Here is a 14,868-nt window from a genome sequence, read left to right on the forward strand (position 1 = left end):
CACTGGGGAAGGCTGCACTGGGGAAGGCTGCACTGGGGAAGGCTGCACTGGGGAAGGCTGCACTGGGGAAGGCTGCACTGGGGAAGGCTGCACTGGGGAAGGCTGCACTGGGGAAGGCTGCACTGGGGAAGGCTGCACTGGGGAAGGCTGCACTGGGGAAGGCTGCACTGGGGAAGGCTGCACTGGGGAAGGCTGCACTGACAAGGCTGCACTGGGGAAGGCTGCACTGACAAGGCTGCACTGGGGAAGGCTGCACTGACAAGGCTGCACTGGGGAAGGCTGCACCGGGGAAGGCTGCACTGACAAGGCTGCACCGGGGAAGGCTGCACTGACAAGGCTGCACCGGGGAAGGCTGCACTGACAAGGCTGCACCGGGGAAGGCTGCACTGACAAGGCTGCACTGACAAGGCTGCACTGACAAGGCTGCACTGACAAGGCTGCACTGACAAGGCTGCACTGACAAGGCTGCACTGACAAGGCTGCACTGACAAGGCTGCAATGAAGGGCATTTAAATGTAAGTTTTTTTCCCTTCAACTTCCCTCCTAAAAGTTTTTTTTCCTTAAAATTCCCTCCTAAATTGGGGTGCGTGTTATACGCCGATAAATACGGTACTTACCCTAAGAATTCAACCCCTGCTAACATCTATTATTGACTCAGATCAAACGGAATTTATGCCCCAAAAAATAACAGATATTAATGTACGCAGATTACACACTAATCTACATGTCTATATAATGGAAGGCTCTAGAACGCTTGCCTCTTTGGATATAGAAAAAGCCTTCAACACTGTCAAATGGCCTTTTCTATGGGAAATCCTTAGAAGGATGGGATTCCCATTGGTGTTTATTTCGTGGTTGCAGACATATCGAAATCCCATGTCAGTGGTCAAGCTGGGAGGAAGGTCATTAACCCCTTTCCAGCTACAGTGGGGCAAAAAAGTATTTAGTCAGCCACCAATTGTGCAAGTTCTCCCACTTAAAAAGTTGAGAGGCCTGCAATTGTCATCATAGGTATATCTCAACTATGAGAGACAAAATGTGGAAACAAATCCAGACAATCACATTGTCTAATTTTTGAAAGAATTTATTTGCAAATCATGGTGAAAAATAAGTATTTGGTCAATATCAAAAGTTCAGCTCAATACTTTGCTATTGTCACACACTGTTGCTGGTATGTTGGCCCATTCCTCCATGCAGATCTCCTCTAGAGCAGTGATGTTTTGGGGCTGTCGCTGGGCAACACGGATTTTCAACTAACTCCAAAGGTTTTCTATGGGGTTGAGATCTGGAGACTGGCTAGGCCACTCCAGGACCTTGAAATGCTTCTTAAAAATCCACTCCTTCGTTGCCCGGGCGGTGTGATTGGGATCATTGTCATGCTGAAAGACCCAGCCACGTTTCATCTTCAATGCCCTTGCTGATGGGAGGAGGTTTGCACTCAAAATCTCACAATACATGGCCCCATTCATTCTTTCATGTACACGGATCAGTCGTCCTGTTCCCTTTGCAGAGAAACAGCCCCAAAGCATGATGTTGCCACCCCATGCTTCACAGCAGGTATGGTGTTCTTTGGTTGCAACTCAGCATTCTCTCTCCTCCAAACACGACAAGTTGTGTTTCTACCAAACAGTTCTACTTTGGTTTCATCTGACCATATGACATTCTCCCAATCCTCTCCTGGATCATCCAAATGCTCTCTAGCAAACCTTAGACGGGCCCGGACATGTACTGGCTTAAGCAGGGGGACACGTCTGGCACTGCAGGATCTGAGTCCCTGGTGGCGTAGTGTGTTACTGATGGTAGCCTTTGTTACGTTGGTCCCAGCTCTCTGCAGGTCATTCACTAGGTCCCCTCGTGTGGTTCTGGGATTTTTGCTCACCGTTCTTGTGATCATTTTGACCCCACGGGGTGAGATCTTGCGTGGAGCCCCAGATCGAGGGAGATTATCAGTGGTCTTGTATGTCTTCCATTTTCTAATTATTGCTCCCACAGTTGATTTCTTCACACCAAGCTGCTTGCCTATTCTGGTGTCCTTCGACAGCTCTTTGGTCTTCACCATAGTGGAGTTTGGAGTGTGACTGTTTGAACTTGTTATCAGTATAAAAGACACCTGTCCACAACCTCAAACAGGTGCCATTAATACAGGTAATGAGTGAAGGACATAAGAGCCTCTTAAAGAAGAAGATTCAGGTCTGTGAGAGCCAGAAATCTTGTTTCTAGATGACCAAATACTTATTTTCCACCATAATTTGCAAATAAATTCTTTCAAAAATCAGACAATATGATTGTCTGGATTTGTTTCCACATTTTGTCTCTCATAGTTGAGGTATACCTATGATGACAATTACAGGCCTCTCCCATCTTTTTGGCAAAGATTGCACAATTGGTGGCTGACTAAATACTTTTTTGCCCCACTGTATATAGGGGGTTGCAACGGGGCTGCCCCCTCTCTTCAATTCTCTTTGCGATAGCAATAGAGCCGGTGGCTCTTCTGACTTCTCCAGATATTCGGGGACTTCTAATTGGAGGGTTGGAGGAGACGGTAGCCCTATATGCAGATGATATGCTGCTATTCCTGAATGATGCTGGTCCATCATTACAGGGAGCCTTGGACCTGATAAAATTTGGATAGTCAGTGGTTACAGGGTGAATTGGAATAAATCTCTGCTGTTCATTATTGATCCAGGAGCACCTGCGGCGGCATCCTTGAGTGTGCCATTACAATGGGTGTTGGAATTTAAATATTTAGGGATACTGATAACAGGACAGATTTGTGATTTTGTACGGCTTAATTTAACCCCAATAGTTCAAGAGGTTAGAAAGAAATTAAAAGCATGGGAGACCTTACCTCTGTCGTTACTAGGGCGAATAAATGTAATAAAAATTAAGATTCTTCCAAAATTTTTATATGCATTTCGAAATTTCCCACAGTGATTGCCACAATCCTTCTTTATACTTCTTTAAACTACATAGTATTTTTTGCATCTCAACATTCCATGGACTAAACAAAGGAATAGGATTATGGCAAGGAAGAAAGATGGGAGTGAACATGTGGGAAGTCTAGAGAGAGTAATAAATGTGAAGAAATTCAAGATAGGAAAGTGAGGGGGTATACAAACCACACCAAGGTATGAGTTTATTGGGGGAAAAGTAGACTCTTGTGTAATGTAAATGTCGATACAATAAAGAATATGTAGAAGCTCCTGCGTGAGCTTGAATGTATGTGTTAGATGTATATTGAAATAATCCATAAAAAAACAAAAAAAAAACAAAACAATTGAGCTCTTTGGCATTAACTAGACTTGCCATGTTTGTAAGAAGAAAAATGCTGACTATGACCCCAAGAACACCATCACTACAGTCCAGCACAGAGGTGGAAAAAAAAATGGGCAGTACAAAACCCCCACTGTTACCCCTTTTTGGAAAGTAAACAATCAAAAGGCGATCTTGTTTTTGCCACAAGATTTTGGAAATGAAGAAACATGTTGGTATTAAGAGGGTTAAAACATGAAGCTTGGTAATGGCGCACTAGATGCAATGGGGTTTATTTACTAAAGCTGGAGAGTGCAAAACCAGGCTCACTTCTGCATAGAAACCAATCAGCTTCCAGGTTTTATTGCCAAAGCTTAATTGAACAAGTTTAGGTTAGAAGCAGATTTTTTTTTTATGCAGAAGCGAGTCCGATTTTGCACTCTCCAGCTTTAGTAAATAAACCCCAGTGCATCATCAATTTACAGGTCACACAGAGGAAGGAAGAGGTGAAGGAATTAATGTACAGGTTACATACAGTGGAGATGAGGGGGTTAATGTGCAGGATAAGACATGAAGGTATTAATATACAGGTCATTAGAGACTAAGGATGAGCTCCGGCGTGTTTGTACACTCCACGTGCAGAGCCCGCCAGGAAGTCAGCATGGCGCTGCGCTAATCACAGGCAGTGAGACATTACCCGATCTCTGCAGCCACACATCGGGAAAATGTCTCACTGCCTGCAATTAGCACAGCGCCGTGCCGACTTCCTGGCGGGCTCTGCGCGTGGAGTGTGTGATTTTTAGAGACACAGGCTGCACATGAGTTGTTGTTGGGGGGGGTTGTAAAAACAATCCTACAATAACATTCATTAAACCACCCCTACCCCCTTCCCGACCTTGAATCTGCCACTGTTTACTTAAATGAGAATTCTCACAACAGAAAAAGGGGAGGGCTGTCAAAATGTTAATAGTAGATATGTTCCCATTTGTGATAACTGCGATTGGCCACCACGGTAGTCACAAAGCACAATGCCACTCTGACTGGCTGTCATTTTTGCCTATAATTTTTGATGTCTTATGACAGTGCAATCATAGGCATTCCAGAACACCATGGCCATCCCTCTGCTTCTTTAAAGACATACAGTGGTCCTCTCTTAGATGTACAGTGGTAGTGAAGAGGTTAATGAGCTCTGGTTATTCTAGACACTCAAACTACATGAAACTAATAAGGCAACCTTTATTTCAAACACATACTCTAGTCAAGTCTCTGCAGATTCACTCTGTTACAAATACCTGAAATCAAAGATGAAGATATTAACAGACACCTTTTCTGAATCAGATACAATCATTTCATACCTGTGTCATACTCTTCCTCATCTCCGATGCTGAATACAGGCTTTACACCCCTGTAAGGCTTTCCCACCCTGTCACTGCTGCTGATGTGTCTATCAATAGAAATCAATAGGGTTTTGGAAAATGTGTATACATAAAATGAATACAGAAAATGCAGGCACCAGATACATGCAGAAAGTGCCAAACTTTGCTAAGACTCGAGGTTAGCTAGCCAATAAGCATAAAAAGACATAACTGCTAGAGAAGACCATGCTAACACGGCAGAAACAAGTTAGCTGGTGAGTGAAATGTCATTATTTTCCTCACATTCTAGAACACCAAACACCATTTGTATTTTTTTGTACCGGAATCCCAAGAGCATGCTGTTTAAACACTGCAAAATGTACCATGGATGAAAAAAATGGCATTTCAAGCAAGTAGAAAGTCCATAATGAGCCAGCTATTGTGTAAAGACTTATACAGATTTCAACCTCATTTCCTGTTCCCATGACAGCAGGACAAGAAATGGAGGGAGTGGTTGAAGCAGACAGGAAAACACATATAATAAACCTAAAACAGTTCTAACCCCTCACTATTTTACTAAAGAAAAAAAAAAGAAAAAAAAAAAAAAAAAAAGAACGATGTTTAGTTGAAATCAGTATCCCATTGAGGAAAATGTTACATCAATCTTATTGCAACATAAAGGAGGGGAAAATCTTGCAAATGGGGACACAAACCACATATAAAGACCTAACAGAAATTCTCTTTTGTTTGAACTCAAAGCAGAAAAAGTTGGCTTGAGCGAACCTTAAAAGAAAAGCTTCAGTTCTATTTATTAAAAGTCAACAGCTACAAAAACTGTAGCTTGGGACTTAAAAAACAGACTCACCTGTCCCAGGATCCAAGTGCTGTGCTCACCCAAGCCGTTCTTTCAATCGGTGTTCTGTCCCCAGTGCCGGCATCTCAGCTGTGGGCAACCGGCTGTGACAGCTTGGGGCCTCACAGCCCGGTGCCCACTGCACAGACTGTGGAGGGAGGAGATCGCCTAGGTGCTCCGAGTGGAGGTGGGAGTGGGTACCTGTCAAAACCAGGTATCCCCCCCCCAAAAAAAAGTGCCATTTAATAAAGAGGAGGGGGAAGGAGGCCTTAAAGCAGAACTTCCCCTTTTGGGTGGAGATCCACTTTACTTTCTCTCAAATTTAAATTTGTTAGAACTTAAACAAAATGTCTATTAACATGGCTGCATCATAGCCAGGAACCCTATAAATGTTCTGCATGCAAATAACCTGACTTTACTAAGTAGAGTACTTTTTAACTCACCCACACTGTTTACTGGATAGGAGAGGCTGAATTTGGCTCCCCTGGTTCTCTAAAAGGAGGATAATCTCCTTCGCAAAGATAGAACGCTAGGCAAAGCTGTGTGTCCAGGTTGTTCTTACATCAAAGAGTCCAGAGGATTATGCAAAGACAACCGGAGGAGTACCAACTACAGCTAGGCTATACACTAGACAATCTGATTGTATAGATATTATACAACCTCCATTAGATTTACTAAAATTTAGCAACATGTGGACAAACCTAAACAATTAGGTCAATTTGGATTCAATTAAGCAGGACCTTGTGCTAAATAGCTGATAGTAGTTCTAAAGGAGATGTATAGCATATGGTCAGCATAAATCTAAAGCTGGGTGATCTGCATAAAGTGAGTTTTGGAGACCGTATGGTATACTGTGGGTGAAGGATTGTGTATATGGGATTGTACAATTTAATTTTTTTTTTATTGGTTGAACTAGATGGACTTATGTCTATTTTCAACCTAACTATGTACAGTGGGGACGGAAAGTATTCAGACCCCCTTAAATTTTTCACTCTTTGTTATATTGCAGCCATTTGCTAAAATCTAAATTTAAATCTAAATTTGAGTTCATTTTTTTTCCTCATTAATGTACACACAGCACCCCATATTGACAGAAAAACACAGAATTGTTGACATTTTTGCAGATTAAAAAAGAAAAACTGAAATATCACATGGTCCTAAGTATTCAGACCCTTTGCTGTGACACTCATATTTAACTCAGGTGCTGTCCATTTCTTCTGATCATCCTTGAGATGGTTCTACACCTTCATTTGAGTCCAGATGTGTTTGATTATACTGATTGGACTTGATTAGGAAAGCCACACACCTGTCTATATAAGACCTTACAGCTCACAGTGCACGTCAGAGCAAAGGAACTGCCTGAGGAGCTCAGAGACAGAATTGTGGCAAGGCACAGATCTGGCCAAGGTTAAAAAAACATTTCTGCTGCAATTTAGGTTCCTAAGAGCACAGTGGCCTCCATAATCCTTAAATGGAACATGTTTGGGACGACCAGAACCCTTCCTAGAGCTGGCCGTCCGGCCAAACTGAGCTATCGGGGGAGAAGAGCCTTGGTGAGAGAGGTAAAGAAGAACCCAAAAGATCACTGTGGCTGAGCTCCAGAGATGCAGTCAGGATGTGGGAGAAAGTTGTAGAAAGTCAACCATCACTGCAGCCCTCAACCAGTCGAGGCTTTATGGCAGAGTGGCCCAACGGAAGCCTCTCCTCAGTGCAAGACACATGAAAGCCCACATGGAGTTTGCGAAAAAAAACACCCGAAGGACTCCAAGATGGTGAGAAATAAGATTTTTTGATCTGATGAGACCAAGATAGAGCTTTTTGGTTTTAATTCTAAGCGGTATGTGTGGAGAAAACCAGGCACTGCTGATCATCTGTCCAATACAGTCCCAACAGTGAAGCATGGTGGTGGCAGCATCATGCTGTGGGGGTGTTTTTCAGTTGCAGGGACAGGACGACTGGTTGCAATAGAGGGAAAGATGAATACGGCCAAGTACAGAGATATCCTGGACGAAAACCTTCTCCAGAGTGCTCAGGACCTCAGACTGGGCCGAAGGTCTACCTTTCAACAAGACAATGACCCTAAGCACACAGCTAAAATAACGAAGGAGTGGCACCACAAAAACTTTGTGACTGTTCTTGAATGGCCCAGCCAGAGCCCTGACTTAAACCCAAATTTAGCATCTCTGGAGAGACCTAAAAATGGCTGTCCACCAATGTTTACCATCCAACCTGACAGAACTGGAGAGGACCTGCAAGGAGGAATGGCAGAGGATCCCCAAATCTAGGTGTGAAAAACTTGTTGCATCTTTCCCAAAAAGACTCATGGCTGTATTAGATCAAAAGGGTGCTTCTACTAAATGCTAAGCAAAGGGTCTGAATACTTAGGACCATTTCAGTTTTTCTTTTTTAATAAATCTGCAAAAATGTCAACAATTCTGTGTTTTTCTGTCAATATGGGGTGCTATGTGTACATTAATGAACTTAAATGATTTTAGGAAATGGCTGCAACAAAGAGTGAAAATTTTAATTTAAGAGGGTCTGAATACTTTCCATCCCCACCAACTATGTTCTTGTTTGCTGTGCGCCTCAAATCATCTGAAAAAAGGTTAAAAACTATGAAACTTAACAGGAATAATGCTTAAAAACATTTATTTCTAAACTCTACATTTTTAAACATAGTCAGGTCCATAAATATTGGGACATCGACACAATTCTAATCTTTTTGGCTCTATACACCACCACAATGGATTTGAAATGAAACTAACAAGATGTGCTTTAACTGCAGACTTCCAGCTTTAATTTGAGGGTATTTACATCCAAATCAGGTGAACGGTATAGGAATTACAACAGTTTGTATATGTGCTTCCCACTTTTCCTTTGCAGTCAATTACAGCCTGAAGTCTGGAACACATAGACATCACCAGATGCTGGGTGTCATCCCTGGTGATGCTCTGCCAGGCCTCTACTGCAACTGTCTTCAGTCCCTGCTTGTTCTTGGGGCATTTTCCCTTCAGTTTTGTCTTCAGCAAGTGAAATGCATGCTCAAACGGATTCAGGTCAGGTGATTGACTTGGCCATTACATAACATTCCACTTCTTTCTCTTAAAAAACTCTTTGGTTGCTTTCGCAGTATGCTTCGGATCATTGTCCATCTGCACTGTGAAGCGCCGTCCAATGAATTCTGAAGCATTTTGCTGAATATGAGCAGGTAATATTTCTCGAAACACTTCAGAATTCATCCTGCTGCTTTTGTCAGCAGTCACATCTTTAATAAATACAAGAGAACCAGTTCCATTGGCAGCCATACATGCCCACGCCATGACACTACCACCACCATGCTTCACTGATGAGGTGGTATGCTTTGGATCATGAGCAGTTCCTTTCCTTCTCCATACTCTTCTCATCACTCTGGTACAAGTTGATCTTGGTTTCATCTGTCCATAGGATGTTGTTCCAGAACTGTGAAGGCTTTTTTAGATGCTGTTTGGCAAACTCTAATCTGGCCTTCCTGTTTTTGAGGCTCACCAATGGTTTACATCTTGTGGTGAACCCTCTGTATTCACTCTGCTGAAGTCTTCTCTTGATTGTTGACTTTAACACACATACACCTACCTCCTGGAGAGTGTTCTTGATCTGGCCAACTGTTGTGAAGGGTGTTTTCTTCACCAGGGAAAGAATACTTCGGTCATCCACCACAGTTGTTTTCCGTGGTCTTCCGGGTCTTTTGGTGTTGCTGAGCTCACCTGTGCGTTCTTTCTTTTTAAGGATGTTCCAAACAGTTAATTTGGCCACACCTAATGTTTTTGCTATCTCTCTGATGGGTTTGTTTTGTTTTTTTCAGCCTAATGATGGCTTGGCTTTGGATCTCATATTGAGAGTTGACAGCAACAGATTCCAAATGCAAATAGCACACTTGAAATGAACTCTGGACCTTTTATCTGCTCCTTGTAAATGGGATAATGAGGGAATAACACACATCTGGCCATGGAACAGCTGAGCAGCCAACTGTCCCATTACTTCTGGTCCCTTAAAAAGTGGGAGGCATATATACAAACTGTTGTAATTCCTACACCGTTGCCCTGATTTGGATGTAAATACCCTCAAATTAAAGCTGAAAAAGTCTGCAGTTAAAGCACATCTTGTTTGTTTCATTTCAAATCCATTGTGGTGGTGTACAGAGCCAAAGAGTTTAGAATTGTATCGATGTCCCAATATTTATGGACCTGACTGTATTCAATAGCCTTCAGGATAAAATTATTGCAGTGTAGTGAAAAATTGGTCACCTTGAACCCAAGGCCACTAAACCAAGCACATAAAAGGCTGGCATATCTGGCTGGTGACAGTTTACATCAGATGTTTTTTTTTTCACGCATGTAGTGGTATTAAAAATGGACACTTATGTAAATTACTGCTGGAGAGGAAAAGATGTTATGGAGAGAAAGCAGATTAATTCTAGATGAAGAGGAGCATTAGTTTCAGTGCTAGGACAGAAGTGGTGAGTGCATCCTTCTAGTTTTCAGTATGAAGAATGAAACATCAGTGATGCTGACAGGCCACAAGAAAGATAAAAATCTAAATTTATTAATGCAAACCTAAAATGGATGAAATTCTGTGCAATTATTTTTTAATGGAATTTTAGCAGCTGAAAACAGAGGAGGAGGTAATATCTTTTTACAGATTAGTAACAGGCAGCACACAGAGGGCCCATTCACATCTTTCCAGTGCGGTATGGTGCAATAACGCAATGGCATCCTCATGTAATAATGCAAAACACGCGTTTTGGTGTGCTGTGGTGCCAAAAGGGTGTTTGTTTAGACTTTATGGTGCATCACCAACCCATTAACTTGAATTGGTTACCTTAAATAATGCACGTTAACACATGAAGAAACATTTGTTAATGCAACACACCAGGGCACCAAGGTCTGAATGGACCCTTAAGCAGTGTGGTACGATTATTAATATTAAAGTCAGTAGCTCCTGGCAAGTGTCAGCGTGACTGATGTCTACACACTGCAAGACGTTGTGCAAACGGAGAAGGTGGTGGAATCACAGCTCACTACATCTTACCGCTCCAAACTCGCTCTCTCTGGCCAAGGAAGATTGAAAGTGATTCTAGTGCACCATTGAGGCAAGGATACAAACCGAAAAAGATTACACATCACTGAGAGTTATGGGACATGTCAATAAGATTACACACTAGATGAGAACAGTAAGGCCTCATTTATTAGAGATTAGTAAAATGAACTTGTCAAGCTGGGTGTTACCTGGCCCAGCAGTCTCTCTCATCCATTTCTGGATTATATCACTGCAGAATTCCAGGATTTTGTTCTCGAGCAGAGTACGTAAAAGTGACAGGTCTGCCCTAGAAAGGCTTCAATTTGTTCCCAACATGACAGGCTCATTAAGTCAAGGAAAGGTTAAGTTTTAATAAGAATATGTAAAAAATTACAAGCTTTTATTTGTGTGAAAACACACACACGTACAAGATATACAAAAAACAAACAATAGTATGCCTTCAATCCTATGTACTTATATATTGGGAACCTATCAACCTTTAAATCATTTTCTTGATCCCAAGCCTTGGTCCATTGAAAAGGACTAGGGTCACATTGCATAAAATCCCCTACCAAACACAGAAAAACAAGTTATAAAAATTGCTTGTATTTAACGGTTTTAAAGCACATCTAGGTTATTGATAAATTCATCAAACTCTGTGTAATCTATTTGTTCTTAAGAGCCAAAACTACTGATGACTCTTTGGCCAAGTTTGAACTGTGAGCAGGCCAAAGGGCACTCTGACTTGCAAAACTAGTGAGATGGAATTCAAGGCGGGTTTTAAAACATGCATTCTAATAACCACACATCAAGAAATGGGATGTAAAAGATATACTTTATAAAGAAAAAAAAAAAGTCACAAAATTGCAGAGGGAGTGATAAAGCAACTTAAACTAATTGATCAAGGGAATTAAACTCACCTTTCTACTGGAGTGGAGGTGTTCTCAATGAAGCTGATCACCTTTTCCTTCACATTCACAGATTTTGTCCTTAATGCTACTGTCATTTTATTAACCAATGATTTCACACCTCTCCCGTCAGCTAAGCCGTTAGGAGAATCCTCCTACAAGGCAATTTTTAAGAAAGGAAAACATCACTTTTCAGAGTCAAAACTACTTTTTCACATAGAATACTGCTAAACTGTATGACACTGAATAGATAAATAGGGTTTTTATTTTTTTTTGTGAACTAAAATAAGTATAACCATACAGGTTATGGTGAGAAGGAACTAAAAAGAGTAAAAAAAAACCTCTGCAATGGAATCCATGCAAGACACCGTAAAACAGAAGAGATTTACAAGTATCATTCCAACACATATCCCAAAAACAGGAGGAATATTCCTCATTGCATGACAATGGACAGCAATGCAAAGCATTCCTTTGTGCCCCAAACAGCCAAATGTGCGTCCAGAACCACCGATGTATAACGTAAACATATCCTAATCTTATAAAGCCATTTATTCCAAACTGCATACAGCTTGTTCAGGCTGTTTGTTGTTTTGTATGCAGTTTGGAATAAATGCCTTTATTCATATCAGGTTATAATTTCATTATATGCCTGTGGTTCTGGATGTGCATTGGGCTGTTTGAGACATAATATTATTAGACACATTTCTTCCAAACTGCATGCAAAATGTAAGCTGTATGCAATTTAGAATAAATGGCTCTATAATATTAGACTAAGCTTTCATTATACATCAGCAGTTCTGGATGCATATTTGGCTGTTTGGGCTGTAAAGCAATGATTTGCATAGCTCCGCCCATTGACCTGAAATGAGGAATTAAAGTGGTTGTCAACCCTATCCTGAAATTCTATGCCAGACCCTCTATTAGAGCCTGGCATAGCAAGCTGTACCTGTATAGCAGCCACGGGTCATGTGACCGGCCTGAAGATCACGCTAAACGGGTATTTACAACACTCGTTTTTAGAAAAGAATAACAGTGTGCTATGCCATTATATAATACAGTCTAAAAAAACCAACAGAGTCTTGCGAACTACCATGTGAAAATCCAAATGATAATAAGAGATGATTAAAGGACAGCTGCTAGCATTAATCATGTTCCATATGCTTGTGCCAAAAAATGTTTCATACCAATAAAATGCTGCGCTATCCAAATGTAATCATACGGTAATCGTACTAAATCATACTATTACTGACTGCAGTTAAATAGTGGTGGTGAGATATTCCATTCCTATGTAAAAAAATCTAGTGAACGTAATAATGCAATTTTGTGCGATTATAAATTGCGATCATAAACAATTAAAAATAGCAATCCTATGCTATAATCCCAATATCAACCTGTGTAGCATACACACCTCTATATACACATGTAGCATTCATATGCAATAGAGAAATATGCAACTCTGTGCGATAATTGCAGTGACAACCTGTAATTTACATAAATCTATATAAAGTGCATCAATATACAATGATATAGAAATAAAGTGAACCATGTTTAAAAGTGCTCTTGTGCCAAACTAATTCATGCATTAATCTGTGTCCACAGAATCGCAACATAAAGTCCATTCATAACTACTCCATTCTTCTGGTGCTCATTGCAGATGATAAAACAGATGATATAACAGTAAAGTGCTCGTGTCCACTCTTGTGCTCCCCCTTTGGTGTATGTGCTCACCTTAGAGCGTGTGACCTTGCACCTAAGCTCAGTCAAAACACACTTTTAAACCACCTCTGGGTTTATGGTCAGCATTCAGATCCTTGGATGGTTGCTTGCAACAATATTCATATGGAAAACAGAGTAAACTGGATAGTGTATTACCATTTTAAAAGTTTTATTTAAAATGACAATATTCCCTATATTAGGGTACTCACATTTAATAGGTGCTATGAGCGCACCACTCTGTAACAAGCCAAACAAATAAAGAGGCGCTGTACTGATGTGTCCTCTCCCGCTCTGAGAACACTCCACTGTCTCACAAACCATCCTGTCCCCTCCCCAACATGTGTCGATACCGGGAAATGTATCTTCCTCAGAGGGAATTCTATTGGACGGTTGAGATGTCAATCATTTTATAGTGTCATTGCGGCCGTTTTGTTGAAGACCACGGACATTCTATAGTTTATTGTATGCTCGCGGCCATTTTCTGATAGGTCAGAATGCTCCATACTACCCATACTGCATGCCGTGTATTGTGACTAAGCACAGTAACACACAGCGGCATATAACATCAGTTTATAATGGCTTATAAGGCGCTCAACCTAAAATTAGCCTAAATATCCCTCTACAGGTTACATTTAAGACGGTACATTCTTCTCCTTACATACAGTCTTGAATGTAACCTGTAGAGGGATATATAGGCTAATTTTAGGTTGATAAGCGCTTATAAGGTTTGTGAGACAGTGGAGTGTTCTCAGAGCGGAATGGAGTAGTTACGAATGGACTTTAATGTTGCGATTCTGTGGACACAGATAAATGCATAAATTAGTTTGGCACAAGAGCACTTTAAACACGGTTCACTTTATTTCTATATTGATTATTGTATATTGATGCACTTTTATATAGATTTATGTAACTTACAGGCTGTCACTGCAATTATCACAGTTATCGCAATTGTCGCACAGGGTTGCATATTTCTCTATTGCATATGAATGCTACATGTGTATATATAGGTGTGTACGCTACACAGGTTGATATTGGGATTATTGCATAGGATTGCTATTTTTAATTGTTTATGATCGCAATTTATAATCGCACAAGATTGTATTATTATGTTCACTAGATTTTTTACATAGGAATGAAATATCTCACCACCACTATTTAACTGCAATCAGTAATAGTATGATTTAGTACAATTACATTTGGATAGCGCAGCATTATATTGGTATAAAATTATATAATACAGGGCTGGCAGTGATAATTTCAATTTTTTTATTTTACAAATAGGGGTGTGGGGTGGGGGGAGATGCACAGCAAGGAGCTAACAGGCAGGAAGGGGGGGGGGGGGGTGAGGGGGAGAGCTGAGAGCAGGCTGCATATGACGGAGGGATGCACCCTCAACCCTCACCACAGTGGTCAGAGCTCAGCAGCCATGACCACCATGGTCAGTACGGGGGGGGGGGGGGGGGGGGGGAATACAGGAAATGGCAGGTTCAGGGAGTTTTTTTTTACAGTTTAGAGGGGGGCAGATTACACAGCATAAGAACTGTGCTGTTTAATCTGCTTTAAGGGACCAGGATCTGAATTTTTTGGGGGGTTAACAAACACTTTTACCGATCCCAAAAATAACAGGTTAATGGATGAGACATGTTTTAGTAATCTACTTACTGACATAGAATGAGTGGAAACTTCCTTTGGTTATCACTACTCATTTGCAGAACTCGATAAAGTGCTC

The 14,868-nt window shown here is 41.1% G+C and overlaps 1 protein-coding gene across 2 annotated transcripts in view; it reads right to left on the bottom strand.

Annotated features, from left to right (window-relative positions):
* The window catches only part of TBC1D23 (TBC1 domain family member 23), a 121,231-nt gene that overhangs the window by 14,081 nt on the left and 92,282 nt on the right, over window positions 1–14,868 (bottom strand). The window contains exons 14-16 of one of the 2 annotated variants that reach the window (XM_073616960.1): window positions 11,436–11,578; window positions 10,528–10,572; window positions 4,608–4,696 (exon numbers count right to left, since the gene is read on the bottom strand). In XM_073616960.1, coding sequence (XP_073473061.1) covers window positions 4,608–4,696; window positions 10,528–10,572; window positions 11,436–11,578 — 277 coding nt within the window. The remainder of the gene's footprint in view (window positions 1–4,607; window positions 4,697–10,527; window positions 10,573–11,435; window positions 11,579–14,868) is intronic. The other variant, XM_073616961.1, reaches the window with a different exon arrangement.

Source organism: Aquarana catesbeiana, linkage group LG02 (genome assembly GCF_042186555.1).
Source record: "Aquarana catesbeiana isolate 2022-GZ linkage group LG02, ASM4218655v1, whole genome shotgun sequence".
Taxonomy (NCBI): Eukaryota; Metazoa; Chordata; class Amphibia; order Anura; family Ranidae; genus Aquarana; species Aquarana catesbeiana.